At 44.7% G+C, this 20,023-nt stretch overlaps 1 protein-coding gene across 1 annotated transcript in view; it reads right to left on the reverse strand.

Moving 5' to 3' along the window:
• The window catches only part of lama1 (laminin, alpha 1), a 327,154-nt gene that overhangs the window by 152,353 nt on the left and 154,778 nt on the right, over positions 1-20,023 (reverse strand). Inside the window, exons 18-20 of the mRNA XM_078541251.1 lie at positions 18,670-18,756; positions 12,679-12,890; positions 5,001-5,107 (exon numbers count right to left, since the gene is read on the reverse strand). Coding sequence (XP_078397377.1) covers positions 5,001-5,107; positions 12,679-12,890; positions 18,670-18,756 — 406 coding nt within the window. The remainder of the gene's footprint in view (positions 1-5,000; positions 5,108-12,678; positions 12,891-18,669; positions 18,757-20,023) is intronic.

Here is a 20,023-nt window from a genome sequence, read left to right on the forward strand (position 1 = left end):
CTGTTAGGCACAGTAAAAGCATTGGTTAGGCATCAGGGCAGAGGCCACAGCCAATTGAACAATTCCCTAAAAGTATGCATTGTTCAGGCAAATGAGCAAGCGAGTTTAAAATTGCAAGTATCAGGCAGGTTAGCACTTTCCACAGTAAAGATAATAAAAGCGACTTTTAATTTTAATTGATTTAAAAGCACATTATTTTCAGTATTTTTAACATTCTATTTTGGACATCACAAAATCCAGGAGAAAATTTTTAAAAATGGACTCCAAGAAACCCAGATAAATCAAAACAAAAAAAAGAAGTATTTTTCTTTGGCACATTGCTGTAACACACACTGCCTCCCCTAACCTAACTAAGCTGATTTGCAGGAAATAATAATAAACACTAATAACATGCTCGATACGTACATTAAATAGCACACACGCTTAGCCCAATGAATATTATTCACAGAACCACAGAATGTTACTGCAAAAAATGAGTCCATTCCAGCAATTGTGTCAGCGCTGATTAGATCAATTTAAAACATCTCATTACTCCTCTCTCCCTGACACCCTGTATTTTCCTCTGTTTGAAGTATTCATCTATTTTTGGCAAGACTGAAGCCATTGTCTTTGACCCCTCCAAAAACTGAAGACCCACACCATTTATTTCAGCCACCCCATAATCACTATCTTAGGTTGAGCAAGGCTGTTCGCACCTTCAGTGTACAGTCTGACCCAAAACTGAGCTACTGATCCTATATCCTATCCCATCACAGAGACTGTTTACTTCTACCTGCACACCTTCATCCACCTCCAGCCCTGAGTTAACCCATTTGCTGCTCGAACCATCATCCATGCTTTTGCAAGCTCCAGACTTGACTAGGCTAATGCTCTCCTTCCCAGCCTCCACATTCTATAAAAGTCAGCTCATCCAAAGCTCCAGTCCCTGTATCCCAATTTGAACAAAGTCTGACTCGCTGATCAATCTTGATTTACTTTAGCACCGCTATCTTAATGCCTCTAACTTAAAAAGTCTCAGCTTCGCATTTAAATCCTTTGATCACCCTTTCTAATATTTCCTTGGTGCATTCTCCATGGAAACGCCTCAAACAATCAGAGTCAACTTGCCAACCAATCAGCACCCTTTTCTCTGCAGAATACGTCTTTGCTCCCTTTGAAATTTGGCATTCTTGCATTTGTCCTGATGAGTGCAAGATGAAGAGCTTTGACAGCATGTCTCTCTTTTCAGCAAGACTCAGCTTCTAACATTTCCTTTGTTTCCTTGGCATCCAAATTTTTGTTTGATTGCACCCCCTGGGAGGGTTCTCTGTAGAAAGGAGCTGCACATTGAGGCAAGTAGTCACTGTTGTTTGTAACTCAAGGTGAACTACGCAGCTACCACTTAATACCACTTGAGAACCCAATATAAATGGGCTGATTTATGTTGGGGCTGTTTCTCAATTCATCAGGTTTGAGCCTGCTGACATCCCATTGATGTATTGCACTGAAGCTGGTGGTCCTTGTGATGGCAGTTTTAAAATGGCTTCCATCCCACCAATCGCAAACAACAGCGTACAGAGCTTCCAAATATCCTGCAACATAGTACCATCTATCACTGGCTAGAGGAGCAGTCAGTACAACATAATTCACACCGTGAAACCACATTACTTGTAACTTCACCTGTTGTGTTTAGCTAACTTGCTGCTTTGTCTCCCCCAGCTGGGATTCAAGGCTGTTTCTTTTGCTATTGTTGCTTCCCAGCAAAAAAAAAAACCACACAGATATGCTACTAGGAGGCAACTCTATAGATAACTGAAAAGGAGAAAATTGCAGCACTTTTGAGAAAGGGCAGGGAAATAATGGGATAACTCATTCCAAAGAGCAGGCACAAGCATGATGACCTAAGCGCTGTATGATTCATTAACATTATTTCTGGCCCCATGCAGTAGGTGGAAGGGCCTCAATAAAATAAAACTATTTAAGCGTAACTATTGGTTCTTAGGTTTTTTTCACTTATCCTGTGTGGCAGTACTTTGAAAATCTCAAAAGTTACATAACTGAACTCAGGGGCCAGATGCAGAGCCGTGTTTCAGTGTGCAAATCGCTACACCTTGATTTCAGTTTTGGAGGAAATCCAATATTCCACCACATCCCTGGCCCTGTGCCACTTTCCCCTGGCCTTTCTGCAGGTCGGGAAATGCAATACACACGCCTATCCCCACTAAGGTCGGCTTCCTAATTTTAAATGTGGGGGTGAAAATTGGATTACCTCCCCCACCACCATTTTCGTTTGGTGGTGCGGGTTTATCGATGTCCATTAGAAGCAAGCCAGGTTTGAGAGCTCGTGAATAAAATTGAAAGCCTGCTGAGGAGTTGGGAAGATTCTGAAAGGTAAGCTTAAAATGTTTTCGCACCTTCAAATGTCGCTATTAGGTGTTGCATTGTAATGTAGATGGTTTTTTTTAATGCAGCGATTCATCATAGGATTCTGACGTGCCCTTATATTCAGCAGCATTCTGTAATTGTTCACATTCATTACAGTACTTATCCAATGGAGAAAGTATCATAATGCAGTGAAAAATGTTATAAAATGTCCTGTCAGCTGTTGTACTGTGATTTAAATGCAGCTACAGCTCTGGCTGATTAAAAAAAAAACTGCTTTTGACTTTTGAAAAAAATCTAACCACCTGCTCCTGTTAATTGATTGATAAGTACTTTGCTTTTAAATTGAAATGAACACCTTCTGTTCTTTCCATCTCAGGGAATAGTCTATAATTTGGACAGCTGTGGCTGGCATGAATGCTTGGCTGAATTTCAAGTTCTACTGGATTTCAGCACATCAGGTATTCCATTCATCTGAGAATGAATGACAGTTTTAAGAGGTTGGAATTGTGATTGTGACTTTGATGTGGTTTCTGGTGTGTTGACATAAGCTAATAGGATTACAAGTATTACAAGTTTTTCTTCACATGGCAGAATGCATTTTCTTGTTATCACATTGTGTTTGATGGAGGCGATTGTGAGAGGTTTATAATTTTTTCAAAGGAATGTGAAATACATTCCATTGATATTGCATGAAATCTGATAACTGTATGTAGCTTTTTAAAATTCATCTACGGGAAGTGGGCATCGCAGGTTAGGCCAGCAATTATTGCCCATCCCTAATTACCCTTACGATGGCGGTGGTGAGCTGCCATCTTGAACCTCTGCAGTGGATACTGGGTGAGTGGCTATGAAGGGGTTATTGGGTAGTGAGGGTGCTGGGTGGAGGAGTGAGGTGGGTGAAGCTTATGGGGCCTTTGAACAATGTTAGAAGCAGTGTTGCTGTTGCGAGAACTGAGATGGGGCCTTCTCACCAGCCCACCTCCACACCTGCACTCCTCCTGCACTGGTTCACAACTTGCAAACTATACTGTGAACCCGAACTCTCCAGAAAAAGACAAGAATCCTGGGCCAAGTCGCACATCAATCGGGAGTGTAGTTTGCGAGCCGCCAAATGGCCAAAATTGTAAAACACGCTCCCAAGAGGAAAATCCAACCCTAGGAGTCCGTTTCAAGGAAAATTGCAGAAATGGACTATGCCTCATAGGTCCCTGTTGCAGCATTTCTGTTCCTTGTTTCAGCTGCCAGAAAGTACCTCGATAAAATGTGAAATGCGCTGGCTTGTTCTTAACGTGATCACCATTAAATAAATTAAAAACAATTAAATTAAACCCAGTGTCCAACATTAGATGTGATTCTGCGATTGGACAATATTTGCTAAATAATCCTCAGTGTGCTAAGAATTATGCTGACAATCAATTTAAGATTGTCAGTTAGGCTAGCAGTGTGGTGTGTTGGCCTGAACTGGAAACTACATATATTAATACACAGGGCCCTGTTCTTCGCAGGCAGAAAGATCATGCATATACATTGCACCTGTTTTAGCTAAACAAAATAAGTGGCAGCCATTCGCCGGGTCATTCCTCAGGGCAATGTCTTGACCAATCAGGGTCAAGCAATTTCAAACAATCCTCGACAGTTGACTGACAATCACCATCAGCTGGTGCATTCTCCATGTCAACGCCTCTACCTATCAGTCTACGTGCCAAAAAATCTGCACTGTCTTCTCATATAGTGTAAGTTGTTGTTGCCTTTACGTTTGATATTCTTGTGAATTGTCCTGATAAGTGCAAGACAAAAAACTTCAACAAAAAAAAATGTCTCCTTTGTTCAACAATACTCAAGTTCTGTGCCACCAAATGACTACTCAAAACAATTAAATAACAAATAGAAATCCTTCACTCAATCGCTCTATTCCTAGACATCTGGGAATGCCAAATAGATTTTTAAAAAAGAGAAAAAACAAAAGTAAAACATTGACTCCCTAGTGTACACTACGAGAAGGCAATGGATGTGTGAGAATGATTACCAAATATTATAGAGCTTGGGAAAGATGCTGAGCTTCACTTTCAGAATTATCACATCTAAAATCCTAAATAAGATTACAGCCACAAAATCCCTCTGAGGTATCTATTGTTTTTTCTGTACTTGAATACTTCAGGTGAATAAATGCCTTACGACCATGTCTGATGAGCCTTACTTAGGCTGTCGGAAGGCAAGTCAAAATGTCTCATTATTAAATCAGATCAGTTCCATGATTGGAATTTAAATACAAAAAAAAACCATTCAAACCTCAGGGCAGTGTTAAAGATGGCTCAGCTATAACTTCAGGCTGCAAAGTAACGTGAATTAGATTCTTTTGTTGTGATATAAAGGTTTAGGCATCTGGCTTTTATTTAAGCAATAGAGATATTTTCCCACGTTAAGGCTTGCTCGTGGATTTAAACTCGTACAGAGCCAGTCGACGGAGTTAAGAGATTGCTCAGCAAGCAGCCTGTCAGTTCCTACTAGTTGCTCATACAGGAAATACCTTGCTGACCTATAATGAAGCCCCCTGTCTTATGAAATGCTTTGGTATAAGCATTTGGGGTGTAGCACAACTGATTGTTATAAAGCTCACCATGAGCCTAAGTACTTACCAAACACTGGTCACACTTCTGTCCCAGCACATTGGGCTTGCACTGGCAATGACCAGTCTGGGGGTCGCATGCCTCACTGAAGGAACCGTTCACATTACAGTCACAAGCTGAAATACAAAAAGGTAAAACCAGAAATGAACCAGGTGCTGACCCAAAGGCAGGGCAACACATGTAAAATCTGGATGGAGATAGGGCTGCTTGTAGCTTGTTTCCTTTGCCAGTAGATGGCACTACATATTAACTGGCCATTCCAACTGGGACACTGGCAGGGTTTGGCTTTTGCAGATTGTTAAATCTAATTTTATACCTATAAATCCCAGCAAATATATCAGGCTAACAGGCAGCTGGTTTTCTGTTCAGTCAACAGGCTTCTACAAAAGAGTTGTCAAATAGCCATTAGTCCCCGCACAAAACGCTATGCTCCTTGAAAGCGGGTGAGATTGGGCTTTTAGTATTTCAATTAGAGTCAGTGTAATGGTTTATCTTTCAATCTTCAAATCTGGGGAAAGCGCCGGGATCTTTTACAGCTTCTATTTCACTCATTTTCCTCAGATTCTTACTGATAATATCCCCCTGTGGTGAGGATAAATAGACAACAAGGAAGAATACCAGCATTTTGCAGCTGTAAAATATCTGATCTGCTAATGAGTTCTCATCAAGAATGATCAAAATTGTTTTTACAAGCGAGAGGCCGCTGACCTGGAGTGTTACCCGTGGCTGGAATTCTCCAGCCGGTGGGATCTTCCGATGCTGCCGACACGAACGGAGGTCAATGGCTCGCCGGCCCCCGCCGTGTGGGAGGGGGAGCACACCGGAGCGGGGCTGGAAAATTCCAGCCTCGGTTTCCTCTCCACAGACACCGCTGGACCTGCTGAGTATTCCCGGCATTTTCAGTCCCCCCCCGCCCCCAGTTTCCCAGCATCCGCGGTATTTTGCTCTTGTACAACGTGACCATCGCCAATTCTGGGATGGTAAAGGCTCTTCTGGCGTGGCAGGCTAAGTAAGGTTGCACAGCGGCCATTTACTGAGGCGGAAGGCGGGCCAACCAAGACCGGAAAACGAGGTCTGAGGTGCGAGCGCACGGGCCACTCACAGGAAGTGCACAGGACGCCATCCTGGTAAAGGGGTTTGCGCACTCATGCCTAACAACCACTGGCAGCACGCAGGGCAGCGAAGGCGGTGACACGAATGACCACGTGTTGCTGAATCGAAGCCACTGTTGTCATTTTGCAACTCCACGCTCCAGCCAATGACCTGTCTTAATCTCACAACAGCCGAAACGACATGAAAGCGAGCGTGGGATTCTCTGCCACTGCTACATCACAGGATCATGAGGAACTTACACCAATCGCTGGATTATTCATTCTGGCTTCCGGTGCAAGTTTTCTTGCTGGCTTCCGATACTTGGCACTCTTGCATTTTCAACCATTCTTGAATTTGTTATAATCTCACACATACAATAAATTATTTTAGTAGCCAGGGAATGAGTTGTGCCAGTTAATCAAAAATGCCGGTTAATGAGGAGTTACGTTACTCCGGACACAAGGCAAGGTGCCGCTCTGTCTTTGAGGGGATCAGGGAAGAGGGGGAGCAGCTGGGCAGTGAAGAGCCCCAGCACAGCAGGGCATCACAGTAAAACCACCACAACTGAAGACCAAGCTGACACCCCGGCTGACACCACGACCCTCAGACCAGCTTTTTTAAAAAAAATTGAGCTGTCAGTTTGACTGACAGTTGCTTTGAGCGGTACATCTTTGTTCAGGTACCAAAGCTTACCCAACAATTTAATCATTTCAATGTAAAGCCAAAGAACAATTTCTGCAGATTTGCAATCTACTGTTACTATGACTTTTTAAACAACAATGCATTATCTGAACACTGAAAATGACCTGCTTTTAACAAACATCACGCTGTCAGAAATTCCGGTTACTGGAGAATTCGGGATGGTACAGTGCCGGATAACACAAAGTTTACTGTAATATCTCCTCATGTGCCTCAATGACATATTTTGTTTTACAACGCCACTGCGAACCGCCCTTGGACATTTTACTGTCTTAAAGGTGCTAAATAAAGGCAAGTTTGTTGTTGTTGTTCTGCTTCCTGTTAATACAACAGCAAGTTCACAAAGGAATCCCACCACTTCTTGCAGCCACAATGCACCTCCCCTTTAAGAGGTGCAGGCTACCTTTAAGCACTGCTCGCCACCCGTGATATCCGACCCCCTGCTGGTGTGTGCAGCGTGAGTCGTGCTAGTGGAATGCAGCACTCATGTAAAACAGCAGACAGCACCAATTTAACACGCTGCCTGCACGGCAAAGGAACAGTTCACCCTAAGCGCTATCAAGCACCCATTTTTGGGGCTTATCCAATCTCTAACCCTCTTGAATGCAGAGGCCAGTGTTTAACTCCCAATCTGAAGAATGGGGTAAGAGGAACAAGTTCTTTACGTAGTCTGCTATCATATTTCTAAGATTTCTCACAACGTATTTCTTGGATTGTGATAGACAATTTGCACAGCAAGATACCACCGACAGCAAATGAGATGAATTATCAGTAATCTAGCTCTAGTCGTGTTGGGTAGGCAGACATTTTTTTTTTATTCGTTCACGGGATGGTGGTGTCACTGGCTAGGCCAGCATTTATTGCCCATCCCAAATTGCCCCTTCAGAGTCAACCACATCTGGGGTCACAGGGTCACAGCAGGTTTCCTTCCCTGAACCAGGTGGGCTTTTTTACAACAAGGTTAGAAACATAGAAACATAGAAACTAGGAGCAGGAGTAAACCATTCGGCCCTTCGAGCCTGCTCCGCCACTCATTATGATCATGGCTGATCATCCAACTCAATAGCCTGCTCCCGCTTTCTCCCCATATGCTTTGATCCCTTTTGCCCCAAGGGCTATATCTAACTCCTTCTTGAAAACATACAATGTTTTGGCCTCAACTACTTTCTGTGGTAGAGAATTCCACAGGGTCACCACTCTCTGGGTGAAGAAATTTCACTTCATCTCAGTCCTGAATGGTCTACCCCGTATCCTCAGACTGTGACCCCTGGTTCTGGACTCCCCCTGCATCGGGAACATCCTTCCTGCATCTACCCTGTCTAGTCCTGTTAGAATTTTATAGGTTTCTATGAGATCCCCACTCATTCTGCTGAACTCCAGCGAATATAATCCTAACCGACTCAATCTCTCCTCATATGTCAGTCCCACCATCCCAGGAATCAGTCTGGTAAACCTTCACTGCACTCGCTCTATAGCAAGTGCATTCTTCCTCAGATAAGGAGACCAAAACTGCACACAATATTCCAGGTGTGGTCTCACCAAGGCCCTGTATAATTGCAGCAAGACATCCCTGTTCCTGTACTTAAATCCTCTGACTATGAAGGCCAACACGCCATTTGCCTTCTTTACTACCTGCTGCACCTGCATGCTTACCTTCAGCAGCTGGTGTATGAGGACACCTAGGTCTCGTTGCACATTCCCCTCTCTCAATTTATAGCCACTCAGACAATAATCTGCCTTCCCATTTTTGCTACCAAAGTGGATAACCTCACATTTATCCACATTATACTGCATCTGCCATGCATTTGCCCACTCACTCAGCTTGTCCAAATCACACTGGAGCATCTCTGCATCCTCCTCACAGCTCACCCTCCCACCCAGCTTTGTGTCATCTGCAAATCTGGAGATATTACATTTAGTTCCCTCGTCTAAATCATTAATAGACTTTTAATTCCAAATTTTTGATTAAATCTGCCAAGGCAGGATTTGAACCCTGTCCCCAGAGGATTACCCTGGGCCTCTGGGTTACTAGTCTGGTGATAACACCACCACCTCCCCTGTTAGCAGTAATCTGGTTTTGGTGGTGTTGAGCAGGCGGACTGCTGTCTGTTCTTTAGAAAGTGCCATGGGAATTTTACATGCACTTGAACAAGCAGACATGGCCCCAGTTAAATATCACAGCTGAAGGGTACCTCTGACAATACAGCACTCCCTTATTACTGAAGTGGACCGTTAAATTATGTACATAAAGGCAGAGTGAGAATTGGATTGGGAGTCTCTTCCTGCTTGTCATTTTCATTGCTTCCTATTATATTCTGGCCGGTCTAGACTCATTGTCCTAGACCTAGATCGAATGAGGAGGACCAGGAAGTAGAATAGTGCAACTTTTGTGGAGAGGGACAGGACATGGGCAGCCTGGGAAGACAGTGTTTCAGGGAAAGGGGCAGAGAAGTGCAGCGCCCAAGCGGGATGGCACTCAATGAGTAACGGTCAATGTCTAAGCCACACGTTGGTTACTCAATTTACATAAATGATTCACAATTCATTGGGAATCACAAGGATACACGCTTTGATATTTTATTCAATTTTAGCGACTTATGCAGTCAAGCGACTAAAGGGAAGCTAGATAAGTTCATGAGGGAGAAAAGGGATCGAAGGCTATCCTGGGAGGTTTAGATAACGTAGAGTTGAAGGAGGCTTGTGTGGAGTCTAAATATTGGTACAAACCAGTTGGGTGGAATGGCCTGTTTCTGTGCTGCAAACTTCTATGTAATTTGTGCCAGTTGTGAGTTGCAATAAAACTAGGGAGCTGAATGCCTTATGGAATCAGCCTTGTATTCCTTTATGTGAGCTGGTGTGACAGTTGCGTGTGTACAGCACATCTGTCTTTGTGTTGCACGCTGGCTGAGAAATGAAGGTGGGCGGAAGTGCAGTGATACAGTGTGCTCAGCGAACTCACATTTTAAACAGGGCCTGGGAAGTTTTTTTTTCTTAAAATGACTTCTGTTTTTAGTTTAATGTATGTATTTTAGCTGCCACATCTGGCAGTGATACTCCTTGTCTATGCACTATGCATGTGCATAACAGAGTTCGACCTCGTGGCTTATGGACTGCTCTGGGGACGCGCCTGCTGGACAACATCATTATTTGGTTGCACCACGATGACTGTATATCGCATCAACATCAGGGCTGTCAACAGGAGGAAATCCCAGGCGTGCAGTTTTTATTCTGCAGCCAGCCACAAACAGATGCTGCTGAGCATTCCTCCCCAACACCATAAAAATGGTAAAACTGAAAGGCTCTCACTCATCATGAAAGGATGCTTCCCTGCTCTATCTTTCACTGGATGTCTTCTCAGTATGTGTTGGGTGCATTCTAGCCAGGCGTCAAGTTTCAACAAAGCTTTTGTTTCTCCTTTGCCCCACTAGCTGTTTGTCTTGGACCATAACTGAGATGAGGAGAAATTTCTTCACCCAGAGAGTGGTGAGCCTGTGGAATTCACTACCACAGAAAGTAGTTGAGGCCAAAACATTGTATGTTTTCAAGAAGGAGTTAGATATAGCTCTTGGGGCGAAAGGGATCAAAGGGTATGGGGAGAAAGCGGGAGCAGGCTATTGAGTTGGATGATCAGCCATGATCATATTCAATCGCAGAGCAGTCTCGAAGGGCCGAATGGCCTACTCCTCCTATTTTCTATGTATGTTTCTATGTTTCTATAATGCTTCTTGCCATGTAATTACTCCTGCCCTGCATCCTATCACAGGCCTCTCCCTTTTATTTGCTCCTCTCCTCAGCTCTGTCGTCACTTTAAAAAAGATTAAAGCTCCAACATCTCCCAGTTCAGCTGAAAGGTCATTGAAATGAATCATTCATATGGAAAAGGTCCAAATCAGGACGACTTGATTAATATTTGTTAAGGGACCCTAGTTATCGGGACTGTTTCTTTAACTTTGGAAAAGCTATAGGCTCCAAGGGAATACGATTATAAATATCAGGTATTTGCGTAAACATTGGGCTGAATTTTATCCCCCCCGACTCCTCCCGGGGCCGGATGGCAGGCGGTCTCTTAAATTGGGCACCTTGACAGCAGCACCATGCCCATTGCCTGCCCACCCCAGACCTCACTTGGGTATTTTACTAATTACTGGCCAACTAAGGGCCTCTTCCTACCCCGCTGGGATTTTTCCCATGGCTGGGAAGGCCCCACCCAAGTGTCTAAGTTGCCCAGATAAAGTCGGGCAGCCTTGCGGTTTGGCTGGTGGAGGGATTGAGGGAGGGAGGGGGTGTGGTGGGGGGGGGAGGGGGTGTTGTGCCCACCAAGATATTTCCCACTGAACCACCCCGCCACCCCATGTTTCCACTCCCTCCTGCTCTGTTGTCCCCGGCCTCCACCTCTTCTGGAGTACCTGCAGTTCCAGCTGTGGTCACCCAATCCCGGAAGTGGGGCTTCCTCTCCGATGGGAATGGAAGTCCTGCCTCAAGCCAATCAAAGGGCCCGACAGCCGTTAAATGGCTGTGGGGCAAACGTTCAAGAGCGGGCGGGCTCGCCCCTGACTTTTATGCCCTGGGGGTGGAGACCATTCAGCCCATTAACTCTGTTTCTCACTCCACAGATGCTGCCTGATCTGCTGAGTTCTTCCAGCACTTTCTGTCTGTATTTCAGAACTGCAGCATCTGCAGTATTTTGCAAGTTGGATTCGTAACTTTATTTCTTTGTCCAGCCAGAGCAGGGGTGGGGGGGCAGTTCTAAGTGTCCTGTCCTCTGTTTTCTACAGTGAAAATGTTTATTTTTTTAAATTGGCCTTTCTTTTTGGTGACCTCTTCTCCTCATGCTGCTGCGAATGTCAGGTATTCCTGTCACTGATTTGCCTCTCTGAACGACACAACCTTTCTGCCTGGGAACACTCCCTGCTGGCGAGAGCATGTACACCTAGGTACACCCAACTCAGCATAGGATTAAGCAGCTCTGCACTGCCAGAAACAGGACCCTGCATATAGAGTCATACACCAAAGAAACAGGCCCTTCGGCCCATCGTATATACTTATATAGCCAGATAAACACTGTGGCTACAAGACCAGGTCAGAGATTAGGAATCCTGCAGCGAGTATCCCACCTCCTGACTCCCCAAAGCCTGTCTAGCATCTACAAGGCACAAGTCAGGAGTGTGATGGAATACTCCCCACTTGCCTGGATTAGTGCAGTTCAAGAAGCTCGATACCATCCAGGACAAAGCAACCCAACTGATTGGCACCTCATTCACAAACATTCACTCCCTCCACAAACTAACGCACGGTAGCAGCAGTGTGTACCATCTACAAGATGCACTGCAGGGATTCACCAAGGCTCCTTAGACAGCACCTTCCAAACCCACAACCACTACCATCTAGAAGGACGAGGGCAGCAGATAGATGGGAACACCACCACCTGGAATTTCCCCTCCAAGCCACTCATTATCATGACTTGGAAATATATCAGCGTTCCTTCACTGTCACTGGGTCAAAATCCTGGAACTCCCTCCCCAACAGCACTGTGGGTGCACCTACACCACATGGACTGCAGCGGTTCAAAGCGTCAGCTCACCATCACCTACTCAAGGGCAATTAGGGATGGGCAATAAATGGTGCCTAACCAGCGACCCCCACATCCCGTGAAATATTAAAAGAAAATGTGATTTGATCCTCAGGAAAGAGTTCACAATATTACACCTGAGCCTCCCACTCAATGCTGGAGGGTTAGGAGCCAGTTGTGGATTTACTTTCAGTCATGCATTGTCCATTTTATTTAAGGCCTGGGCTTGTCTTCTTTCCCCACTAAAAACTTGTAGAAAATTATAACAAAAGATTTTTAAGTTTCTTCCCTTTCCCCTTCTGCCCCATATGTTAACTTCTTACTTACCGCGGCAGTTTTTAGCGATGACAGCGTCGCCGTAGTATCCGCCCGCGCATTGCTCGCACGATCTTCCTGCTGTGTTCCCGATACATTTCAGACATTCTCCTGTCACTGGGTCACAATTTCCTTGAACAGACGGGTCGACGTTACCATTACAGTCACATGGCACACAAGACTCTCCAGGTGTTGTTGGGTTTCCATAGTAACCGTCAGCACACCTACGCAGACAGAATTTACACATGAGTTTTGCAACCCTTGTAATTTAACAAGGTTCAGTGTGACCCTTCTTGCATCTTTGGGGCCAGAAGGTTTCCACATCGGCACTCGCCAGCTTAAGATCCTTCTGCCCATTAAAACGCACAAGTGGAAACACCAACCCAGAGGTTTTAAAACTTAAATACAAAATCGCTGCTTTAATTTAAGCACCTGAATTGAACAATTGGTGTATGCAGTTTTTAATTTTAGTGAAGTATCTGATTATTACTGAAGCTTTACTCCAGGGCTTCAGCACAAAACTCTAGACTGACACTCCTGCGTAGTGCTGAGGGAGAGCTGCATTTGTTTTGAGGTGCCATGTTTCCGATGAGACATTAAACCGAGGTCCCACCTGCCTGCTCAGGTGGATGTGAGAGACCCCAAGGCACTATCACATGCGGTTATCCACCGTGCCATGGCCAACACTCATCCCTCAACCAAAAGAATCACAGAAATACAGATTACCTGGTCATTATCACATTCCTGTTTGTGGGAGCTTACTGTGTGCAAATTGGCTGCCGTGTTTCCTACATGACAATAGTGACTATACTTCGAAAAGTACTTCATTGGCTGTAAAGTGCTTTGAGATGTCTGGTGGTCATGAAAAAGCGCTTTACAAAGGCAAGTCTTCTTTTCTCTACAAGCAGCCCAAGCTTTAAACATCTGTTGCAAGCTGATCTCTGATTTAACCTATTACCCATGAACAGACTCTCAGAGGGGCCATTTCAGTTCATGCATAGGAATAATTCTGTGATGTGCTAATCCACTGTGGCCACTTCTTGCTGGTGATAAAGGGTGGTGTGCATGTTGTATTTGTGAAGATCTTACCAGCGCAGCAATTAGCAATGGCTTAAAAAATAAACCATCATGACACTTGCACAAAACATTATTTCAATGAAATGGATGCGTTGGTATCTGGCTCTTCTCCCTGGCAGAGCAAAAGAAAGCAACATCGCCTTGTGGGGAAGAGCATAACTCAAAGCCATCAATATAAGATAGTTGTCAATAAATCCAATCAGTATTTCACAATAAACTCCTTCACCCAAAGAGTGGCGAGTATGTGGAACTCTTACCACAGCTGAAGCAAATACTACAGGTGCATTTAAGGGGAAACTAGACAAGCATTTCGGGGAGAAAAGATTACACTGATAGTTTTGGATGAGGTAAGTTGAGAGAAGGCTTGAGTGAAGTATAAGCACTGGCATGGACTGGCTGAATTGAATGGCCTGTTTCTGTATCGCATATCGCGGAGGGGCATGTTAGTGGGTGGTGAAAAAGGCATATGGGACACTTGCCTTTATCAATCGAGGCATAGATTACAAAAGAAGGGAGGTCATGTTGGAGTTGTATAGAACCTTGGTGAGGCCACAGCTGGAGTACTGTGTGCAGTTCTGGTCGCCACATTATAGGAAGGATGTGATTGCACTGGAGGGGGTGCAGAGGAGATTCACCAGGATGTTGCCTGGGATGGAACATTTAAGTTATGAAGAGAGGTTGGATAGACTTGGGTTGTTTTCATTGGAGCAGAGAAGACTGAGGGGCGACCTGATGGAGGTGTACAAGATTATGAGGGGCATGGACAGGGTGGATAGGGAGCAGCTGTTCCCCTTAGTTGAAGGGTCAGTCACGAGGGGACACAAGTTCAAGGTGAGGGGCAGGAGGTTTAGGGGGGATGTGAGGAAAAACTTTTTTACCCAGAGGGTGGTGACGGTCTGGAATGCGCTGCCTGGGAGGGTGGTGGAGGCGGGTTGCCTCACATCCTTTAAAAAAGTACCTGAATGAGCACTTGGCACATCATAACATTCAAGGCTATGGGCCAAGTGCTGGTAAATGGGATTAGGTAGGGTCGGTCAGGTGTTTCTTACGTGTCGGTACAGACTCAATGGGCCGAAGGGCCCCTTCTGCACTGTGTGATTCTGTGATATCCCATGTAATCCTATGTTTGAGAGAAGACTGGGTGTGTACTGGACTCAGATGTCGAAGCAGGCTTTGAGTCTATAGTGCACAGACTATTAATGGCCTGCAATATCAAAAATTTCCTTCTCCGGACTTTCTAATTCTGGTATCATTAGTCTCTTGGTGACCCTTGTCAGGTTTTCTGTTAGCAAACAACAACTCCAGCAGCTTATGGGCAGCCATTGTTCCGTATCCTGATGCCTACAGCAGAAAGCTGGCTTGAAAGGACACAAGCTGTCAGCAAAATGGCAATGTGAGGTCACATTCTAGCCATGTCACTGTAGACCCCCCGAGGGATATCATCTCCAAGCCTTGTTTTCATTTCACTGAACAAAGCATGCACTTTCGATGCACTAAGTGCTATTGAAACCTCTCTGTCTGGGGGCTGGATGAACGTGTTCACAGTGTCACCACATATTCCAGGTAACAATGCATCCTGAAATCATACATCACAAAACAGGGCCATTCATCCCACGCGACAGAGCCTCCCTTACCACCCCCAGGGCATGGGGGGGGATGCAAATTCCAGCCACTGAATAAATATTGTCTTGTCTTCTTGTCCGATGCTTCAAATCTGCCATCACCACCCCTCTGCTCACAAAATACCACTCCTGTAAACTACTGCCCACCTCCAAGGTTCCTTTACACTCCAGAGTCCTTACACACGCTACTGCCTCCCAAATCCATGCCCTCTTTCCTAGAGCTCCACGTTTAAATCCCTCCATTCAGGTTTCTGCCCCTGCCACAGTACCTAAATGGCTCTTAGCAAAGTCAGAAATAACTTCCTACAGGAATGCGACCATGATAAACTCTCCTTCCTCATCCTCCTCAACCTGTCTGCAACCTGCGGCAGAGTTGACCACACCAACAGTTTTCTTCCATTGTCCAACTTGGATGGACTGCACTCACCTACCTCCATTCTTATCTATATTTAATTGTAGCTAGTAATGCTTTCTCTTCCTGTTCTTCAAGCATCATTATCTCTTGTATCCCCCAGTTATCTATCCTTGAACCCCCTCCTGGTGTTAGATGCTCCTCAGCGATATTCACAGAATCACACAGCGCAGAAGAGGTCCTTCGGCCCATCGAGTCTGCACCGACACTATCCGATATTATACTACACCACAGCATCAGTTTCCATATGTACACTGACAACACTCAATTCTACCTCACCACCATCTCGCTCGACCCCTCCACCGTCTCCGTATTGTCAGACTGCTTTGTCCAATGTCCAGTACAGGACGAGCAGAAATTTCCTCCAACTAAATATTGGGGAGACTGAAGCCATTGGCTGGGGTTTTCTGGCCCCATGGCGGGTGGGACCCACCGCAGGCGAGGCGGTGCCCCAGCCAGAAGTCCATTGACTTGCCGCGGGACGGGACGATCTTTGCGGCGGGTGGGTGTGGAAAATCCCGCCGATTGTCTTCAATCCCCACCACAAACTGTTCTCTAGCAACCAGCTCTCTCCCTGGCAGCTGTCCGTGACTGAACCAGACTGTTCACAACATTGGTCATATTAGACCCAGAGACGAGCTTCCGACTACATATTCCCTCCACCGCTTCTGCCTCATCGTTCATCTCCATTCCTGCCTCAGTTTATCCACTGTTGAAACCCCCATCCATGCTTTTGTTACCTCTGGTGTTCCTCTGGTGTTGGTGATATTTTAATAATCTCCTGGCTGGCCTCCCATCTTTCACCCTTCATAAACTTGGAAGTTATCCAAAACTCAGATGCCCGTATCCTAACTCATACAAAATCCCATTCACCTATCATCTGTGTTCTCTGACCTACATTGGCTCCCAGTCAGCAATGCATGATTTTAGAATTCTCATCCTTGTTTTCAAATCTCTTCATGACTCACCCCTTCCTTTCTCTATAATCTCCTGTAGTTCTACAACCCTCCAGCAATTCTCTGCTCCTTTAATTCTGATCTTTTGTGCAACCCTGATTTTAATTGCTCCACCATTAGTGGCCATGCCTTACAGGTCCTAACCTCTGGAACTCCCCCTCCAAACCTTTCCATCTCTCCCTCCCTTTAAAATGCTCCTCAAGACCCATCTCTTTGACCAAGTGCCCTACTGTCTCCTTATGTGTCTCACTGACAAACTTCGTTTGATAACATTCCGGTTGAAGTGCCTTGGGAGGTTTCACTATATTAAAAGGTGCTATATAAATGCAAATAATTGTTGTTGGATTTGAGGACTAAATTGAATGTTGCCACCTGGTTCACAGTGATCCAGGCTGGCTGTCAGTGCCTCCATGTGGGTGAAAGGTTCATTTAGCATCATTGCTTAAACAGCAGGACCCCGGGGAATAAAGACAGATTTGGGAACCAAGTTCTGGCTTTTGCATATGCCACTATCAGCACCTTCTTAAATCTTCACCACTAGCATTAACACTCCCTTAGTCTTGTGTCCATGACACCACCCCCCTCCTTAACCAGTATAAATTCCATCACATTTCTACTTCTCTTCAGCTCTGAAGAAGAGTCATACGGACTTGAAACGTTAACTCTGTTTCTCTCTCCACAGATGCTGCCAGACCTGCACTCTCCCCATACCCCTTGATGCCTTTAGAGTCCTGAAATCTATCTATTTCCTTCTTAAATATGTTCAGCGACTTGGTCTCCACAGCCCCTTGTGGTAGCGAATTCCATAGGTTCACTACCTTCTGAGTAAAGAGGTTTCTCCTCATCTCAGTCCTAAATGGTCTGCTCTGCACCCTGATGCTGTGGCCCCTTGTTCTAGACCCCCAGCCAGTGGAAACATCATCCCTGCATCCAGTCTGTCCAGCCCAGGCAGAATTTTATATGTTTCAATGAAGTCTCCTCTCGTTCTTCTAAACTCCAGTGAATACAGGTCTAGTTGGCTCAATCTCTCCTCATACGGCAATCCTACCATCCCTGGAATCAGTCTGGTGAACCTTCACTACACTCCCTCTAAGGCAAGTATAATCTTTCGAAGGTAAGGATACTAAAACTGCACACAATGCTCCAGATGTGGTCTCACCAAGGCCCTGTACAGCTGCAGTAAGACATCCTTGCTCCTGTACTCAAGTCCTCTCACAATGAAGGCCAACATACCATTTGCCTTCTTAACTGCTTGCTGCAGCTGCATGCTTGTTTTCAGTGATTGGTGTACAAGGACACCCAGGTCCCTTTGTTCATCAACATTTTCCAATCTATCACCACCAGTGTCAGTCACTTAGCCCCTCGAGCTAGTTCCACCTTTCAATGAGATGATGGCTGACCTGTGACTTAACTCCACAAATCTATCTTTACCTTTATGCCTTTGGCTAACAAAAAATTATCGATCGCAGTTTTAAAATGAATTGATCTGGCATTAAATGCTCTTTGTGGAAGAGAGTTCCAAACTTCTGCCAGCCTTTGCATGAGGAGATGTGTTCTAATTTGCAGGGTTATGGGGAGAAGGCGAGAGAATGGCATGAGGTGAATTGCTCATTTGGAGAGCTGGTGCAGACACGATGGGCCAAATAGCCTCCTTCTGTGCTGCAGCAATTTGGTGATTCTGTGACTTTCACTCCTAATCATTTGGCTCTAATTTTTTGATTTTTCTTTGTCCACGGGATGTGGGCGTCGCTGGCTAGGCCAGCATTTATTGCCTATATTGTCCCCTAGTTCTAGACTTCCCAGCTGGCAGGAATATTTTCTCCTAATCGATTATCTTGAATGCTTTGATCAAATCATAAAGAAATTTAGATTGTAAGTGGAAATCACACCTTAATCAAAACCCATTTGCCAATACTCGTTAGGTTTTATCTATTACCTGTCACATCTGGTTCCTGCATAGCCCAGCCGGCACTGGTCACATACGATGGTTCCTGTTTTGTTTAAGTAGCAGGTGGGACTGAAACTAGAGAAAATAATTAACAACATCAATATCATCAGTTATTCAAACATCAGACTGTCCACAGAGATGGCATGAAGAAGGTAAAAGACTGCAGTCCTTTCAAATTATGTTAAAGGACTGATAGACTTGCTTAAGTAATGGTCTTTCACCTCTGGGATGGGACCTTGTTTGCTATCCAGTTCAAACTGATGGGATGTATTGATTGTAAAAGGTTCTTGGTGATAAAGTTTGTTGGTGGAGTGTGTGGGGTGGTTATGATCCATTAATGGATGGAGTAGTGGACAGTTTGCTTCTAACAGAGAGCCCAAAATTGGAAAGTGCCTCAATTTTCAGTGTGAACATTCCTCACTGTTCATTGTTCTTCCATGATAGGAAGAAACTGTGGCTCTAGTTAGGGGTTGTGGAGTTTGCTTATGGAGTGATCAAGAGAGTATTCTATTTCTGTCGCGGTCTTGGGGCACAGTGGATAGCAGCCCTATTTCTGAGCCAAAAACTTCAGGTTTAAGTCCCACCCCAGGGTTTGATGGTCAAGGCAGTTATATTCATAACATAGCCAAACAGGTTGAATATCAACCTGCAAATCCTTTCAACACATGCCAAAAGCAGGCGCTAAGAGTAGGAGAGATTCCTGGTCAGCCATGTGATGGAGAGAACATTGGAGCCTCTACCATCACTATTCATAGCTCGGGACTACAACATGCATGTGAGTGTGCATGTCGCCAGAGCAACTTGGACACCCTGAGTGAACTGTAACACGCCACTGTTGCTATCATAATTAAATCAGATGGTTAAAACGTTTAGCTCTTTTAATTAATAAATAATAGTTAAGTTTAAAGAAACAGTTCACTCAGAATGATTGTTGCATTTTATTTTCCACTTCTACCATTCCCAAGGGTCCAAAACTTGGCTGCAAAGCAGAGAATTTAGTTTCAATAGACATATTATTATTTCATCTGTTAGCTAAGTATCTAAACGATAATGCAACCTTGAACCTCTCCCTCAGGCCCCAATCATTTAACCTAAAATGGGATTTTCAACATGGTGGCTACATTTGAAGACTGAACAATATGTTTAGACTTAGATGCAGTCACAACATTTTACAGTTAGGTTATAGGATATAGAGTAATTTATTCTCTGCTGAAGGTGTTGTTATACCACTGCAGAGGACATCATAAATCTGATGAATGTTCTCTGCAGTATACTTCATGTACACAAAATACTTGTGTAGAAAGGGTCTATTTATTGTCAAATTTGTAGTGAATTTCCTCTT

Source organism: Cetorhinus maximus, chromosome 4 (genome assembly GCF_964194155.1).
Source record: "Cetorhinus maximus chromosome 4, sCetMax3.hap1.1, whole genome shotgun sequence".
In the NCBI taxonomy this organism is placed as follows: Eukaryota; Metazoa; Chordata; class Chondrichthyes; order Lamniformes; family Cetorhinidae; genus Cetorhinus; species Cetorhinus maximus.